The sequence below is a fragment of the Pyrgilauda ruficollis genome, unplaced genomic scaffold (assembly GCF_017590135.1).
Source record: "Pyrgilauda ruficollis isolate IOZ18807 unplaced genomic scaffold, ASM1759013v1 scaffold175, whole genome shotgun sequence".
Classification (NCBI taxonomy): Eukaryota; Metazoa; Chordata; class Aves; order Passeriformes; family Passeridae; genus Pyrgilauda; species Pyrgilauda ruficollis.
The window spans coordinates 658,719-671,909 of record NW_024516431.1 but is presented as its reverse complement, the minus strand read 5'-3'; the positions used below and the strand labels follow the sequence as shown (position 1 = coordinate 671,909).

Sequence of the window (13,191 nt, the reverse complement as noted above, 5' to 3'; positions counted from 1 at the left end):
TTTGAATGTACTGCTGTTAAGCTTTTTTATTTTTAACTAATAGGGACAGTAAGCATCCAGTAAATGCTTCATTGTCTCCCCTCTTTTATTGACTCTGCTTGCATCAAGAGTTTTGCTCAGAGGAGGTCAACTGCTCAGTCCAGGAAAGCCTTAAAAACAGTAGATGTGAACTCTCCAGTCTATCCAGTACCCCAAGTCCCCTCTTCTGTTGAAATTATTCTTGAGACCCAAAAGCATGAGTTTCTTAGGTGAGAGTAGCAGAACTCCATTAGTTCAGTCTAGGAAATACTCCTGCTGACTAATATTTCCAGAAAATTAGAATTACCAAGTATGTAATTTTCCCTTTCTGCTTTAGTTCTTTCACCTACCCCACAGCTTCAGGGCCCTACTTTGTGATGACAATTATTCTGGCTGAGGAGGGCTGGACAGTCTTGTTCCAGAGACAGTTAATGGTCCTGAATTGGCCAGAGGGCTTGTTGCATACAAGGTATGGATGAGGTGTACAAGTTATTACATGCTAGGCACTCCCTTCTCATCCCTTGAATTGTTTGTTGCTTTTTCAGCATTCATAGCTTCTGCCGTTTTTTGTTTTCTTGGGGGTGGTGGTGGGGTGTGTTTGTTTTAAATGAGTGGTTATATTGCAATATGAGGAAAGTCAGACTTAACATTTCTGGTATCCACTTGGTTTTTAGTCGGTTAGAATCTTGGATTTCTGACTGTGAGCAGTTTGCTAGCAAAACAGGGGAGGTTTATATAATCTTAAGTCTGTGTCAAACTAAACACTAATTTCAGCATGAACTTATTTGTACAGTGTGCATAAACTTCTGAGAAAATTGTGAATTAATATGCTTTATTATCAACTGTTATTTAGAAATTAATTTTTGGTCTTTTTCCCTCTCAAGAGAATGCTAACCTAAAGGATATAAAGTTTCTGTATGATTTAGTGTTGTCACTGGCCATAAATTATACTCATTCCATGAGTATAATTGTTTGTTTGTGCTGTGCTTTTACTCCTCGCTGCAATCTCTTTCTCATTCATTTTTCTTGCAGTAAAATTATTTGAAGTTATTGAGACTGAAAAGACGTTGTATTTGGTAATGGAATATGCCAGTGGGGGTAAGTGGATTCTGAAATGTGCGTTAAGGGTAAACTGAAATGTCAGTTACATGCCTAAAAACACTTTGTGGATTTAATGGGTTTATTTCAATCTGGCCTTCAGAGCAGTTCAAGCAGACCTCTGAGGGCAGGATTTCTTGATTCTGTTAAGCAGCCTCTTAAGTTTGTGCTCAAGGGTAGTTCCTATTCTGAGGTTCCTGCTGCAGTATCAGGAGAACCTCAAACCTGGCACTGATTCTGGCAAAAACTCTTGACTCCTATTTATCCACTATATTTAGGCAAGCACTGGTGCCTCATTTTATCTTACAAATGTGTGCCAAAGCACTTGAAGAGGCAGATCCGGGGATGGGAATCAGTAACACAGGAAGGGGAACCAGCAGGCTCATAGTGAGAGGGATAGTGAGTGCCTGCTTGAGAAGCTGCTTAGCATCTGAATGGGAAATGTTTGAATGTGGGAAGAGAATCCAGCACAGCGCCAGTGACCAGCTAGGAAAGGCTGCTGTGAGACAGTGCAAAGATGAGGATCTGAAAGGCATTTGAGCAGCTTTATTAAGAAAATAATAAGTGGGAATAAACACAAATCATGTAAATAGCGTTCAGTGAAGCCACTAGAGATTTGCAAAACAAATCTGGTGCATAAGTTGCCTGATGCACAATGTGTCTTACGCACATTATGACTGGTTTTCATGATTGATTCTGTTTGTTTCACCGTGGTTAAGTCATTTTAAAAATTGAAGAAGTCTTAGTATGAAGGGTTCCATTTTTACTTCTTAGTTATTACTTGTCTGAATGAAATCCAATGCTAAAAGTCAAAAGGAATTTTTCTTGGTTGCTTCTATTTCCTTTCCCTTCAAAAAGGGGAGCACTGTGGGGTCTGTGTTATTTTCAAGCATGTTTTGATTGTGTATGATAGTAAAAAAAAAAAATACTGATGTTATGTCCTTGTCATGCTCAGGAGAAGTGTTTGACTACCTAGTTGCACATGGAAGAATGAAAGAGAAAGAGGCTCGTTCAAAATTCAGGCAGGTATGAAATTAATGTGTCCATTCTTTTTTTGTTGTTGTTGTTTCTATTTATGTTGCTTTCAGACAGACATGAGCATGAGCAAACTTCTTTTACTTAATCAGAAATTGTTTTGATAATGCTTATTAAAGCTGCAGTGGGAAAAAATCCCAGAAGAGAAAAATATTTGCTTCCTCTATACTGTCTAAAAATAGTAAAATTGTTCTACATTTTCTTTTAGTCAGTGTTCCTAAGAGTCACTTTTTTTTATTGTGACTCACTTGAGGTTTAAATCCTTTTCTGAATATTTTAGAATTTTAGAGCTGTTGTATCTAGAGATGTTGATATGATAGCATGTCATGTCACACTGTTTTGTATGAAGGCTATTCTATAATAGGCTTTTATAGTCTTATTACAGACTTTCTCATCTTAATCCTTTTCTTACTCTGGTTTTAGTGGTTGTTTTGGAAAAGCTTTAATCAGATAAATATATCAAGTTTGGTATTTTTCAGAATTAAGTTACATAATTAATGTAAAGAACCTGCTCTTAACTTGCTGATTCAGACTTGTTCTTTGTTGTATATGTGAAAGATGTGAAAATGTTGAATGAATTGTTCTGCTAGGAATGAATTGCAAAGATATGCAGTTGATATTTTAGAAGATAAAATCTGAGCTGATGTATCTGGCTACTGTCTTGAAAGCTGGATTAATTTTCTTTCAGTAGTTATTGCTGTTGAGTGATTTGCATTTTAAAAATATGGTTCTCCAGTTATCTTGAGTGGTATGCATAAAACTTCTTTTTAGTAGGAAAATGAGCTGCTTATAGGGATTTTCTAGTTTTACTATTTAAGCTTTAATGAAAGAAACTTAGATGAATATTTTTTAAGTTAAACACTTTATTTATTAATTTCTTACATTCTAATGGATCATATCAGGAAACAAAATGACTAAATTATATGCAAAAATTTATAGTGAAGTTGAAATAAAATATTGCTCTGATCATCTTGGTGTTTCAGATTGTATCTGCTGTACAGTATTGTCATCAAAAATGCATAGTTCATCGTGATCTTAAGGTAGGTTGTTACTTCTTTTCTTTTTGCTGCCTATCATACAGACTTAATTTCATTCTATATAATACTCCTTGCCACTGCCTGTGAATGCCTCAAACATGTGAATGAAGGAAGTAACACTTGTATTTCATTCTCAATTTCCTGAATTGCAAAAATAATGTAGCTTGCCTCTTGGAACAGGGAAGAGACAAGAATAGAACGTGTGTTACTTTCATTCCAGTTTTGGCTTTAAGAAAAAGACATGCTCTCCAAAGAATTACACCTGCTGTCATGCTGGTTTCTACACAGTGAAGCTGCAGAAGATCAGTTGATATCAGCCATCACTACTTATTTAAAATATTTCCAGTTAATTGCAAGGATATATAAAACAGTCTTTCCATGGTGATTTATAAGAAATACATTAAGTTTTTAATCTCTTTGAGCTCCTGGTTTATATTCTAGTGTTTAATTTGGGCAGGAAAATCAATTAAAGGTAAACAGAAATTGATTTTTTTTAATCCTTTTTAGTAATGTATCTGTGTAAACCACCAGACCATATTAAGAGTTCAGCAAATGCAGGTAAAACCTAAGCCTTGCCTGAAGTTGTCTTCATGCCGAGTTTAGGTATCATGGGACTTGGACATCATCCTCACCCACTTAAAAGCTGTCTTCTGCTGTTGCTTTGATGTCTTTGAACATTTACAAAGAAAACACTGGTGTTGGCTCTTTCTTACTAATGTATCTGGATGCTTGTGAAAAGCTGAGGTTGAATAATTCCTAAGGGTTTTTCTTCACCAGTATCTTTTGTCTTATCTTATAATGCACTGGAGCACCCTTTCAACTACAAATCCGTTCCCTGATACCTGTCAATCTTCTGACTCCTGCACATGAGGATGGATAATAAATAAATACATCCTTTTCTGCTGAGTTGTCACTGCCCCAGGAGCGTTTTAATCTGATGGTGGAGGTGCCTGCCCAGCACTCTGAAGTCAGAATGCAAGGAAAGAAAAAAGGGTTGGATCTCACCAAAATCTTGATTTAAAAAAATTCCTCTATATGTTGCCTGATGGTTTGGAGCCTGTGAATGTTTTTTCAAGCTCCCTGGAGATTACTGCAGCCACTTCTGTTGAGCTTTGCAGAAGGCTGCACCCAGGGACCTCTTGGTGAGCCAGGACAAGCCCTTCACTCATTCTCTGGGTTGCCTGGGAGTAGGAAGCCAGGCACCTCTTCATGCTTATCTAGCTCTGGCTCCTTCAGCCCAGCTATGTGACTGAATCTTGCCTCATTAACCCCTGCAGTTACTCGGCATCCTGCATCTTACTCCTTTTCCCAGAGCCCCTTAGAGCCTCCACCTCTCTTCCATTTCTTAGTTTCACAGCACACACAGCTCACAGGCTGTGCTCTCAAGCCTATGCAAAACAGCTTTGCAGCATTCACACAGGAACTACCTGCCATGAGGAGTCTGCTGCTGATCTCCTTCCTGTTTGCAAGGCAGCCAGGCAGGCTCCAGAATAACTTTTGATTTTTTCTTCTCTTGGCTAGAGTTATGCTAGACTCATTTGAAAAGTTCAGAGTAAAATGTGATTGAGAGCCAGTCAGCCTAGCCGATGAAAAATACATTTTCCAAAGGCAAAAAGTCTAAATGTGTGGCTTTCAGGAGGTGTTCTTGCTTCGTCTCTTCATTCCAAGTGATATGACATCTCTGTCTCATTTAAAACTCTTCTCATGGAGCTGCAGAGAAGGAAAACCAACTTTAAAGTGGTGTCTGCCTTCTCATCTGCTTCTGTTGACTCTCTGCAGTATCAGCACATTGAGCAGTTGATATTGCAGCACAACAAGACAGAGGTCTAGCACCACTTTGGATATTTTTGATAAGACTTTTTGGTTTTAATAACAGGGTAAACTATTATTTACAAGTTTTTTTCAGACTAAACTGGAGAGATGTGTAAGAAAATATGCAAGTTTGTCCAGGCTATTCTGGTTGAAAAATTGTCTCCTTTTTACTTTGTAATTATAAACAACTTATTTAGAAAGGGCTGTAATCAATTCCAGTTTTACTCATCCTGTGATGCACAGAACTTATCTTTTCAGGTCATAGTTTTTGCTCTGAACAGGTAATCAACAAGAGCATCATCTGTCTATGTTTTATGTTAAAAGGTCTTTTGGTATTTTTGTTTGAAGTAAGGAACATGAAAGCATGGGGCACTTGGGTAGCAGAGTACTGTTGAACTAGGAGGACTATTGTAATCACAGAGCTGCTGCACTGACAGTACTGTTTTCACCACAAGGAAAATGAACTTTGTGAAGTTGTGTAGAAAGCTGTCAAATCTGGAAAACAGCTCTGTGAGTCTGTCTGCAGGCCCATCAGCTGGAACCAGCTGGGATTTACGTGTCATGACTTGGAAAAATAAAATATTCTCCAGGACAGAGTTTGTAAAAATGGGCTGTATTTTACTCCTGATAAAGGCTAAATTCTGTTGTGCAGCTATTGGCTTGATATACTGGTAGTTATTGTCTGCTATTCTGTTCACAGAGTGTAAGCAAAATTATTAAAAACAAGCTCAAACAAACTCAGACAAAGTCATGTTTACCCTTTTAATCAAATCTGCTGACAGTTAGGTTGCTGCTTCTCTGATTGTGAGCTGAAACATTTCTGTATTTTCTGGGCTCAGTTCTGAGCACAGCAGCTGATGAGGGATGTCTCTTTGCTGTAAAGCTGTTGTTTGGCAATAAGTTAAACCTTCTAGTCTGGTTGACATCTGGCCTCCTGTTGAAAAAGTATGATCTGTGCTCTGCTTGGTGCCGTCTTGTGTTGCTGGCATGCAGATCAGGAGCTGAGACCCAGTTAGATAAATAAACATTGCACAGTTCTGCTGCACTCCTTGCGCAGCATCTTTGCATTTTGAGAAATCACTTTATTCTCCCAATAATATATTGGTATTTCTGTAATTTAACCCTTTTAATCTTTTTACTACCTGTGATGCTAAATATAATATATGTTTACTGACTCTTCAGGTATCTGTACACTTTGCATCTATGTATATGTGATGCATGGCATTTACATGATTGCTGCACAGCCATTAATCTTAGATGTATAGAATACATTCTGTGTGAGAAGAATTAAAGACTTGAGTGCTGACACCTTGGTGTTGCTGTTGCTGAAGCAAACACTAATAATAAAAGGGAGAGGATTTTTTGGTACAGAATGCTAAAGTACAGCATGTTGCTTGAAGTGTTTCATCTTACAAGCAGAAGGTATCTTCTTAAGTCTTGAATTCCTTCTAACATTTATATTGGCATAACAGTAGGTGATGTCTAGGATTAGCTTTACTCTCCTTGGCATCAGAAATTGACATGAACCTGTCAAAGCTTCAACTGCTATTCTGAGATGTCTAGACTTCACTCTAAAGCTGAACTAAGTTATTTTTTCCAGAATGTAAAATGTTCATAGTTGATTCACTAGCTGACTTTTAAGTTTGTTTAGCTGCTTTTAATAGTTATATTTTCTTGAGTAAACATTCCTGATTTTCAGTCCTTGTAACATGTATGGGGGATTAATTTCTTTTATTCTGCAAGAAAGGGGCAGATGGTGAGCCGTTTTAGAAACATAGTTTTTCTATTTATTGATAAGTATAAATACATATACAGTGCAATATATAATTTAATCTGGTATAAAAATTGTCCTCTTCCTCTTTTATTTTCCTCTTAGGCAGAAAACCTTCTACTTGATTCAGATATGAACATTAAAATTGCAGACTTTGGGTTTAGTAACGAGTTCACAGTTGGTAATAAACTGGACACGTTTTGTGGCAGCCCGCCTTATGCTGCTCCTGAACTTTTCCAAGGAAAGAAATACGATGGCCCTGAAGTGGATGTGTGGAGCCTTGGGGTGATTTTGTACACATTAGTGAGCGGATCACTGCCATTTGATGGTCAGAATCTAAAGGTACAGTTACAGTATGAAAGCTTGGCTTCTGCTGGCTTTAAATCTTCTGTGTCATCAGGAGTTCATCTTTTAAAACTCTGATTTTACAGGAACTGAGGGAGCGAGTACTGAGGGGGAAGTACCGCATTCCATTCTATATGTCCACAGACTGTGAAAATCTACTGAAGAAGCTACTAGTACTGAATCCAATAAAACGAGGCAGCTTGGAAGTAAGTAATTTTGTCTTGGAAAAAAGGGGGCTCAAATTAAGAAAGAATAAAATACATACCACAGTTGCTTGAGAATCCTTAATTTTTCAGGATAGATACTTGTTTTAAGGGCCCAAAAGTCTTGTTAAAAAAAAAAGGAGGAAATGTCCCAGAAACAGTTGCAGCTTGAAAATAGAAAGGGTTAATCAACAAAAATACAACCTTAATTGCAGCTGACTAACAACTAAAATAAGAGCATTTCAAAGTGTGAACTGTTCCCACTTGTTTCAGTCAGATAATGGAGCTAGTTCAAAATCTTTGGAAAGCAGGACAAGATTGTAAATATCTTCCAGGAGTTTTTCAGAAAAACAAGACTAGCAGCAGGCAGTACCATAAGCTTTTTCATGACTTCTTAGAAAGGATAGATGGAAGAAGAATAACTATTCTAATATAAGAATAATATAACTATTCTAATAATATAAACTATTCTAATATAAGAATAGCTGATGGAAAAGAGTGTGAAGTTTGTTTTAGTGCTGTAATACATATAAACACTAAGAACTCTGTGAATGGTAAGGTCATGATGGCTAGTTCGAGCTTTTCTTCTCCCTCTTCTGGTGGTTTTGTTTCTGAGTAGCTGGCAAATTTATATATATAATAATTCCTGCTGTGTCCCTTGGGTAAAATCTGTTTTGGGGATTTCTAATGAGTTATGATTGTTGTTGTTAGTAAATTAGGTTTTTCATGTGATGCAGAAAATATCTGTGCATAACTTGTAAGATGTCTAAAAGCTTCTGTATTTTTTAAGGGGCTGTTTTGTTCAAGATTGATGTATTGGATAATACTTGCTGCATAGCTGATATTTAACAAATAATTGGTGTAGAGTTCACTCTAAAAGCTGCCTGGTTCTATTGTATGAATTCTTTAACAGGAAGGGATTTTTTTAAATAACGTCTTGCCATAGAGATGAAAGTAGAGCAGAAGATAAATAGAAGACTTTTAAAATAGTATTAGCATGAGTTAATAATTAGTGACTTTTGTTTCATCTTTCTACACTTGTGGAGCAGTGGATGTGTTCCAGAGAATAAATCCTATTTAAGCAGCTTTTTGTTTGTAGTGGCATGACTTATGCTTCCTGGCATAGAGGCTACCTGTGCAAGGAAGCATGCACTCACTGAGCTCTGTCTGCATGCAACTCATTCTGAGCTGATGCTGATTTATGGCTTTTTATAAATAGTTTTTTAAGTTGAATAAAATCTGTGCTGGAGAGAATAGTGAATGATGGCTTCTGCTTTACTGATATGTGCTCATTATGTTCTGTGATTATTGAAGGATTATGAAGGACATAATGGTAAGAGTGTAGTCACTTCAAAGATCACAGTTTACCTGTGTCATGTTTAGGTTTTAGGGAAATAGTTTTTTTTCTTTTATTGGATTTTCTTCTGGATTTTCAGCAGTTTCTCTTCAAATCTAATTTCACTTTCATTCTAGGTATTTTTTTGTAGTGTTACCCAGTTTTTGTAAAATTCCTTCCTGACCCTGGGGAGAGGTGTTGGATAGCAGCCTCTCTGCAAGGACAAGGCAGTCAGATTGTGTGGAATAGAGAGAGTAAATGTTATGTGTGACCAAGCGTCTTCAGCCAGTTCCAAAATACTGACCTTGATCAGTATGCTAACCTGAGGGGGAGAGAGGCATCACAACCTTTCTTTTTCAAAGGAATATTCCTGAAATCACATTTGCTGAATTAAAAAGTGTGGTATGTGGTTTGTAAAGAAATTTCTGTCTGAACACTTCTAAAAATACATGTTTAGAATGAAAATATAAATTTGTTGGAAGTTTCTAAAAGTGGAAAAACAGTGTCATCTTAGGTGTGGGGGGGATTTTTTTGTGCTTTGCTCTGTGATTATTTGCTCAGTCCCAGCTGTACAGCTTCTCAATTCCCATGCATGTTTTTGGCAGACCATCCAAAAGGATGTTTGTCAGTGACATCAGCATCAAAACTGAGATGCACACAGGACCAGCACCATATGGGTTAGGTTTAGCACTAGTCCTCTGGTAAGGACCAGGCAAATCTTTATTAAAATGCTTCCTCTGGACTTTTTCATGGTTGCAGCCAAGAAGAAACATTTTCAAAACAAGAGAATGTTGTTATAAACCAGTAAATTTTCCCAGGAAATTATGGGAAAAATGTACTGTCAGAAAATATTTCTTAACTGTCAGTTTTTCAACAAATTCCTCTTTCCCTCTGCCCCAGTCTTTAATTCTTTTGCATAGTGTTGCTCTGAAATTTCTCCAGTGCAGATATATGCTTACAGAGTGTGATAAAGCAAAATAATTTTGACGCAGACAGGACTTGAGCCAGACCAGATTTTTATTAGATAGCTTTCCTGAAAATTGAGGGAAAACTCATAGTAATATCTAGTTGCTTGAAATTTAGTTTGGATTGATGTTTAAGAAGTACAGTTTGAGTCAGATTTCTAAATATTCTCACCAAGTCTGCTGCTGTTTAATCAGCTGACTGAAAGCCTGGCAGAACTTACACAAATGTAGTATTGATCCTGGAATTGGATTGTGTCACTTCAAAATGCTTAATTGTAAGAGTCTGTTTAATAGTTGTACATTAACTCAGTGTGCCTCTGAGATCATGTATTTAAAAGACAGAAGCAAGGAGAAATGTAGAAACAGAGAGCAGATTACATTGAACTCTAGATCCACCTACTGAAGATACATGAAAAACTGTTAGTGGGAATTTTCAGGCTTGCTGGTTAATTCAAGAAGGATAAAGAAGGGGGGGTAGAATTTGAGCAGTGATTTCTGTCATCCACTTCATCATGCTTAAACTTCAGATTTATTTAACAGTATCTTTACAAAATTATGATTGCAGAGAGTGCATTGTACTCTTTGGGGGGTCTCTCTTGTTCCTGCAAGGCTACAAATACATAACCCAAGTCTGTTGTCAAGTAGACTCATGCTCTGTATGTCAAAAATACAGTATAGCAGTATGTGTTCACCATCCCTCCCTCTTTATCCCCTCCAAAGCCAAAAAAACAATTCCATGATAGAACAAATCTTTAAGTGTTATTGTCAGCAAAATGTTAATTGGCACAAAGTTCTGTATTGTTCTTGCAAGGGTTACAGCTACTGGGGTCTGTAATTCGGCAGCAGCACTACATACAAAGAATTTGGTTATATCATTGGAAAATTGAGTATTTGGCTCTTTGTGAGAAATAACTTAATTCAGTGTTTGCAAGGCAGATTTCGAGCCTGTGGGAGACTTGATTTGCTGGCACTTGTTTTGTTCTTGTGTCCATGTAGTGAGCAGTATTAGTTAGCATCTGTCCCTGAAGAGACACGTGTGCCTGTTGCTGTAGGAGGGAAAATTATTTTAGCTATTTAAAGTTGAATATACTCTTAAGGAAAAATTGTGATGGTTAGGGATTCCAGACAATCAATCTTGAAGGCCTACAAAAAGATCCAGGCCACAACAGAAGAAAATTTTGCAAAGAAGGCTGGAGAAATTTTTGAAGTAAATAACTGCATGTTATAGAGAGAGTTAAGAAGCATTTGTCCCTCCAGCCAAACTTGGAAACCTATTTAGGTCAAGTGCAGTGAGAAGATCCATAGGAAAAAATGACCAGTTGGCATCATGATCTTGAAACTAATGACTGTAGGAAGCATCAGCACATTCCTGAATTATACCTTTCTAAACACTTCCTTTGCTATTATTCAAAGGAGCTCTTTATCGTGATAGAGCTGGTATTGCATTAGCAACTTAGGATGTTAACCAAGAGGAGCACAAGGAAGTGAAGGAACAAAATAAAATATTTTTTTCAGTGTTTTTTTCTGGTATTTTAGGCAGGGTGATTGTATAGGGAATAGTAAATAGGAGGAATGAACTTATGGGAACATAAGGATGTGAAAGATAAAAGAAAAATAAGATGTGAGGAGAAAAGGTATGAGGGAAAGAGCAGCATTCAGACTATTATGAACTTTAAATTGATTTTTATTAGACAAGCTAGCACAAGTGTAATGGGGTATGGTAAAGGGCATGTTGGCCTAAAGCTCTTTTATTTTCTTAGCAAATCATGAAGGATCGGTGGATGAATGTTGGCCATGAAGAAGAAGAACTAAAGCCATATACTGAGCCTGAACCAGATTTCAATGACACCAAAAGAATAGGTAAGACTTTCAGAAGGATGTTGCATCTGGTGCACACAGGCAGTTTTATCTTGGAAGGCAAACTAAACTCTTACAAATTTGACCTACAATCTCATTATACAAGTAAAATGCATTCTTTTTATTTAATTGAGAAATTCCATTACAATGGCCTCCTTATAACTACTGTTGTGACTTCACTGAGCTGACATCAATCTACAAGCACAGCAAAAGACAAATAAGAGTACAGAATTTAACAGACTGAAGGAGACAGATTTTCTTATGAGGGCAACACTACTTGCCCGCTGTGGTTAGAGAAAGTTACTGTTTTGGCTCAGTAGCTATTCATAGTTTCTAGTGTTTTATTTGTTGTTGAATAACATTGAATGTTGTATAAATTAGTTAAGAGTTGTATAATATAGTTGGGAGTTTTCAAGATGAAAACAACAAGAAAGAGAGGAGCTAGTAGCATTTTCTATTTTTGCGCAGCAAAAAAACCTCAGTGGGTTGATTTGAACCTTAGTTACTTGTAAATTATAAGGCTGGTTTTCTATTTTCACTGTTCTTAAGTCGTCAGTATACCCAAACACATTCTGCTGATATATCTGGCTCTTTTTACTTTAAGACATTATGGTCACAATGGGCTTTTCAAGAGAAGAAATCCATGAATCTTTAGTAAACCAAAAGTACGATGAAGTCATGGCCACTTACCTGCTTCTAGGTAGAAAACCACCTGAAGTAAGTGCTGTTTACATTTTCTGGTTTGGCCTTTATATGTTGCTGGATTGAGTGATGTTTTTATTAATTATTTTGTAACTTTTTTTTTTTGTGATTGATAACTTATGAATATCTTTCCCCTTTCATATGCTCTTGGATAACTTGCTAGTTCCCATATGAAGAAATAAATTAAATCCTCCAGTATGTTTATGTTTGCTTGTAAATGTGTTAAATTGCTTTTTTTTTTAAAGCTGGCTGTTAATCTGAAGTGCCATGACTTCTAAGTGCTGAGTTTTCTTCTTGTCATGTGTGTTTTCAGTTAAAATCTGAAATAGTTAATAGCAATTATTTTTCTGGCTACTCAGGCGTGACATCCTTTATTTCTCAGAAATTTGCTCATCCTTTCTCACTCATATACTGTTTTATAGTATATTGAATTATTTCAATAAGTTATTGCATTGTAGTAATTAATAAATTTGTGGCAGAAAATCTTGTGATTGTTTTGGAACTAGAAGGATCTGTACATCTTTTGGGACCACATGGATTTTTTTCAGATATCAAGGCTTTCTTTTTGAAGGAATTTTTTTCCCTGCTGCTTCGTTGGCCTTCCTTCAATTCCAAGAAAGTATAGATCTGATCTGTGCATCCTTGAGTGCATTTTCTCACATTTCTGAGCCAGAATTCCCTTCTGATGGCAGAGCTTGGAGGGAATCTGTCTAAAAACATTTTAGCTCAAATTGCTTAGAAGAGGATATTTGTCTTTTCCTCTGCTTTTACATATAACTTACGCTTTTTAAAGACTAACAAATCAGTGGCTGAGATACACACCTTATAAAGATGTTTTGAAAGCCATAAAGGATCCTTTAGTCAGTACTTACTTTTTTAGTCCTTCTGACTCAGTCCAGTGCATTTTAAAATTGTTCTGGAGCTAGGAAGGTTCTTAGGATTAAAAATAAAATTTAAAAAGGCGGGGAAAACCATTCTATGGTTTTGGTTTTAAAATGGCACCATTTTTGTT

At 36.7% G+C, this 13,191-nt stretch overlaps 1 protein-coding gene across 8 annotated transcripts in view; it reads left to right on the top strand.

The window, feature by feature from the left end:
• The window catches only part of MARK1 (microtubule affinity regulating kinase 1), a 57,214-nt gene that overhangs the window by 29,597 nt on the left and 14,426 nt on the right, over positions 1 to 13,191 (top strand). For 5 of the 8 annotated variants that reach the window (XM_041464226.1, XM_041464224.1, XM_041464225.1 and 2 more), the window contains 7 exons: positions 1,051 to 1,116; positions 2,072 to 2,142; positions 3,135 to 3,191; positions 6,877 to 7,113; positions 7,203 to 7,322; positions 11,381 to 11,480; positions 12,082 to 12,194. In XM_041464226.1, the coding sequence (XP_041320160.1) occupies positions 1,051 to 1,116; positions 2,072 to 2,142; positions 3,135 to 3,191; positions 6,877 to 7,113; positions 7,203 to 7,322; positions 11,381 to 11,480; positions 12,082 to 12,194 (764 nt within the window). Of the gene's footprint in view, positions 1 to 355; positions 488 to 1,050; positions 1,117 to 2,071; positions 2,143 to 3,134; positions 3,192 to 6,876; positions 7,114 to 7,202; positions 7,323 to 11,380; positions 11,481 to 12,081; positions 12,195 to 13,191 lie in introns of those variants that run through there. The other 3 variants (XM_041464227.1, XR_005954846.1, XM_041464230.1) reach the window with 3 other exon arrangements.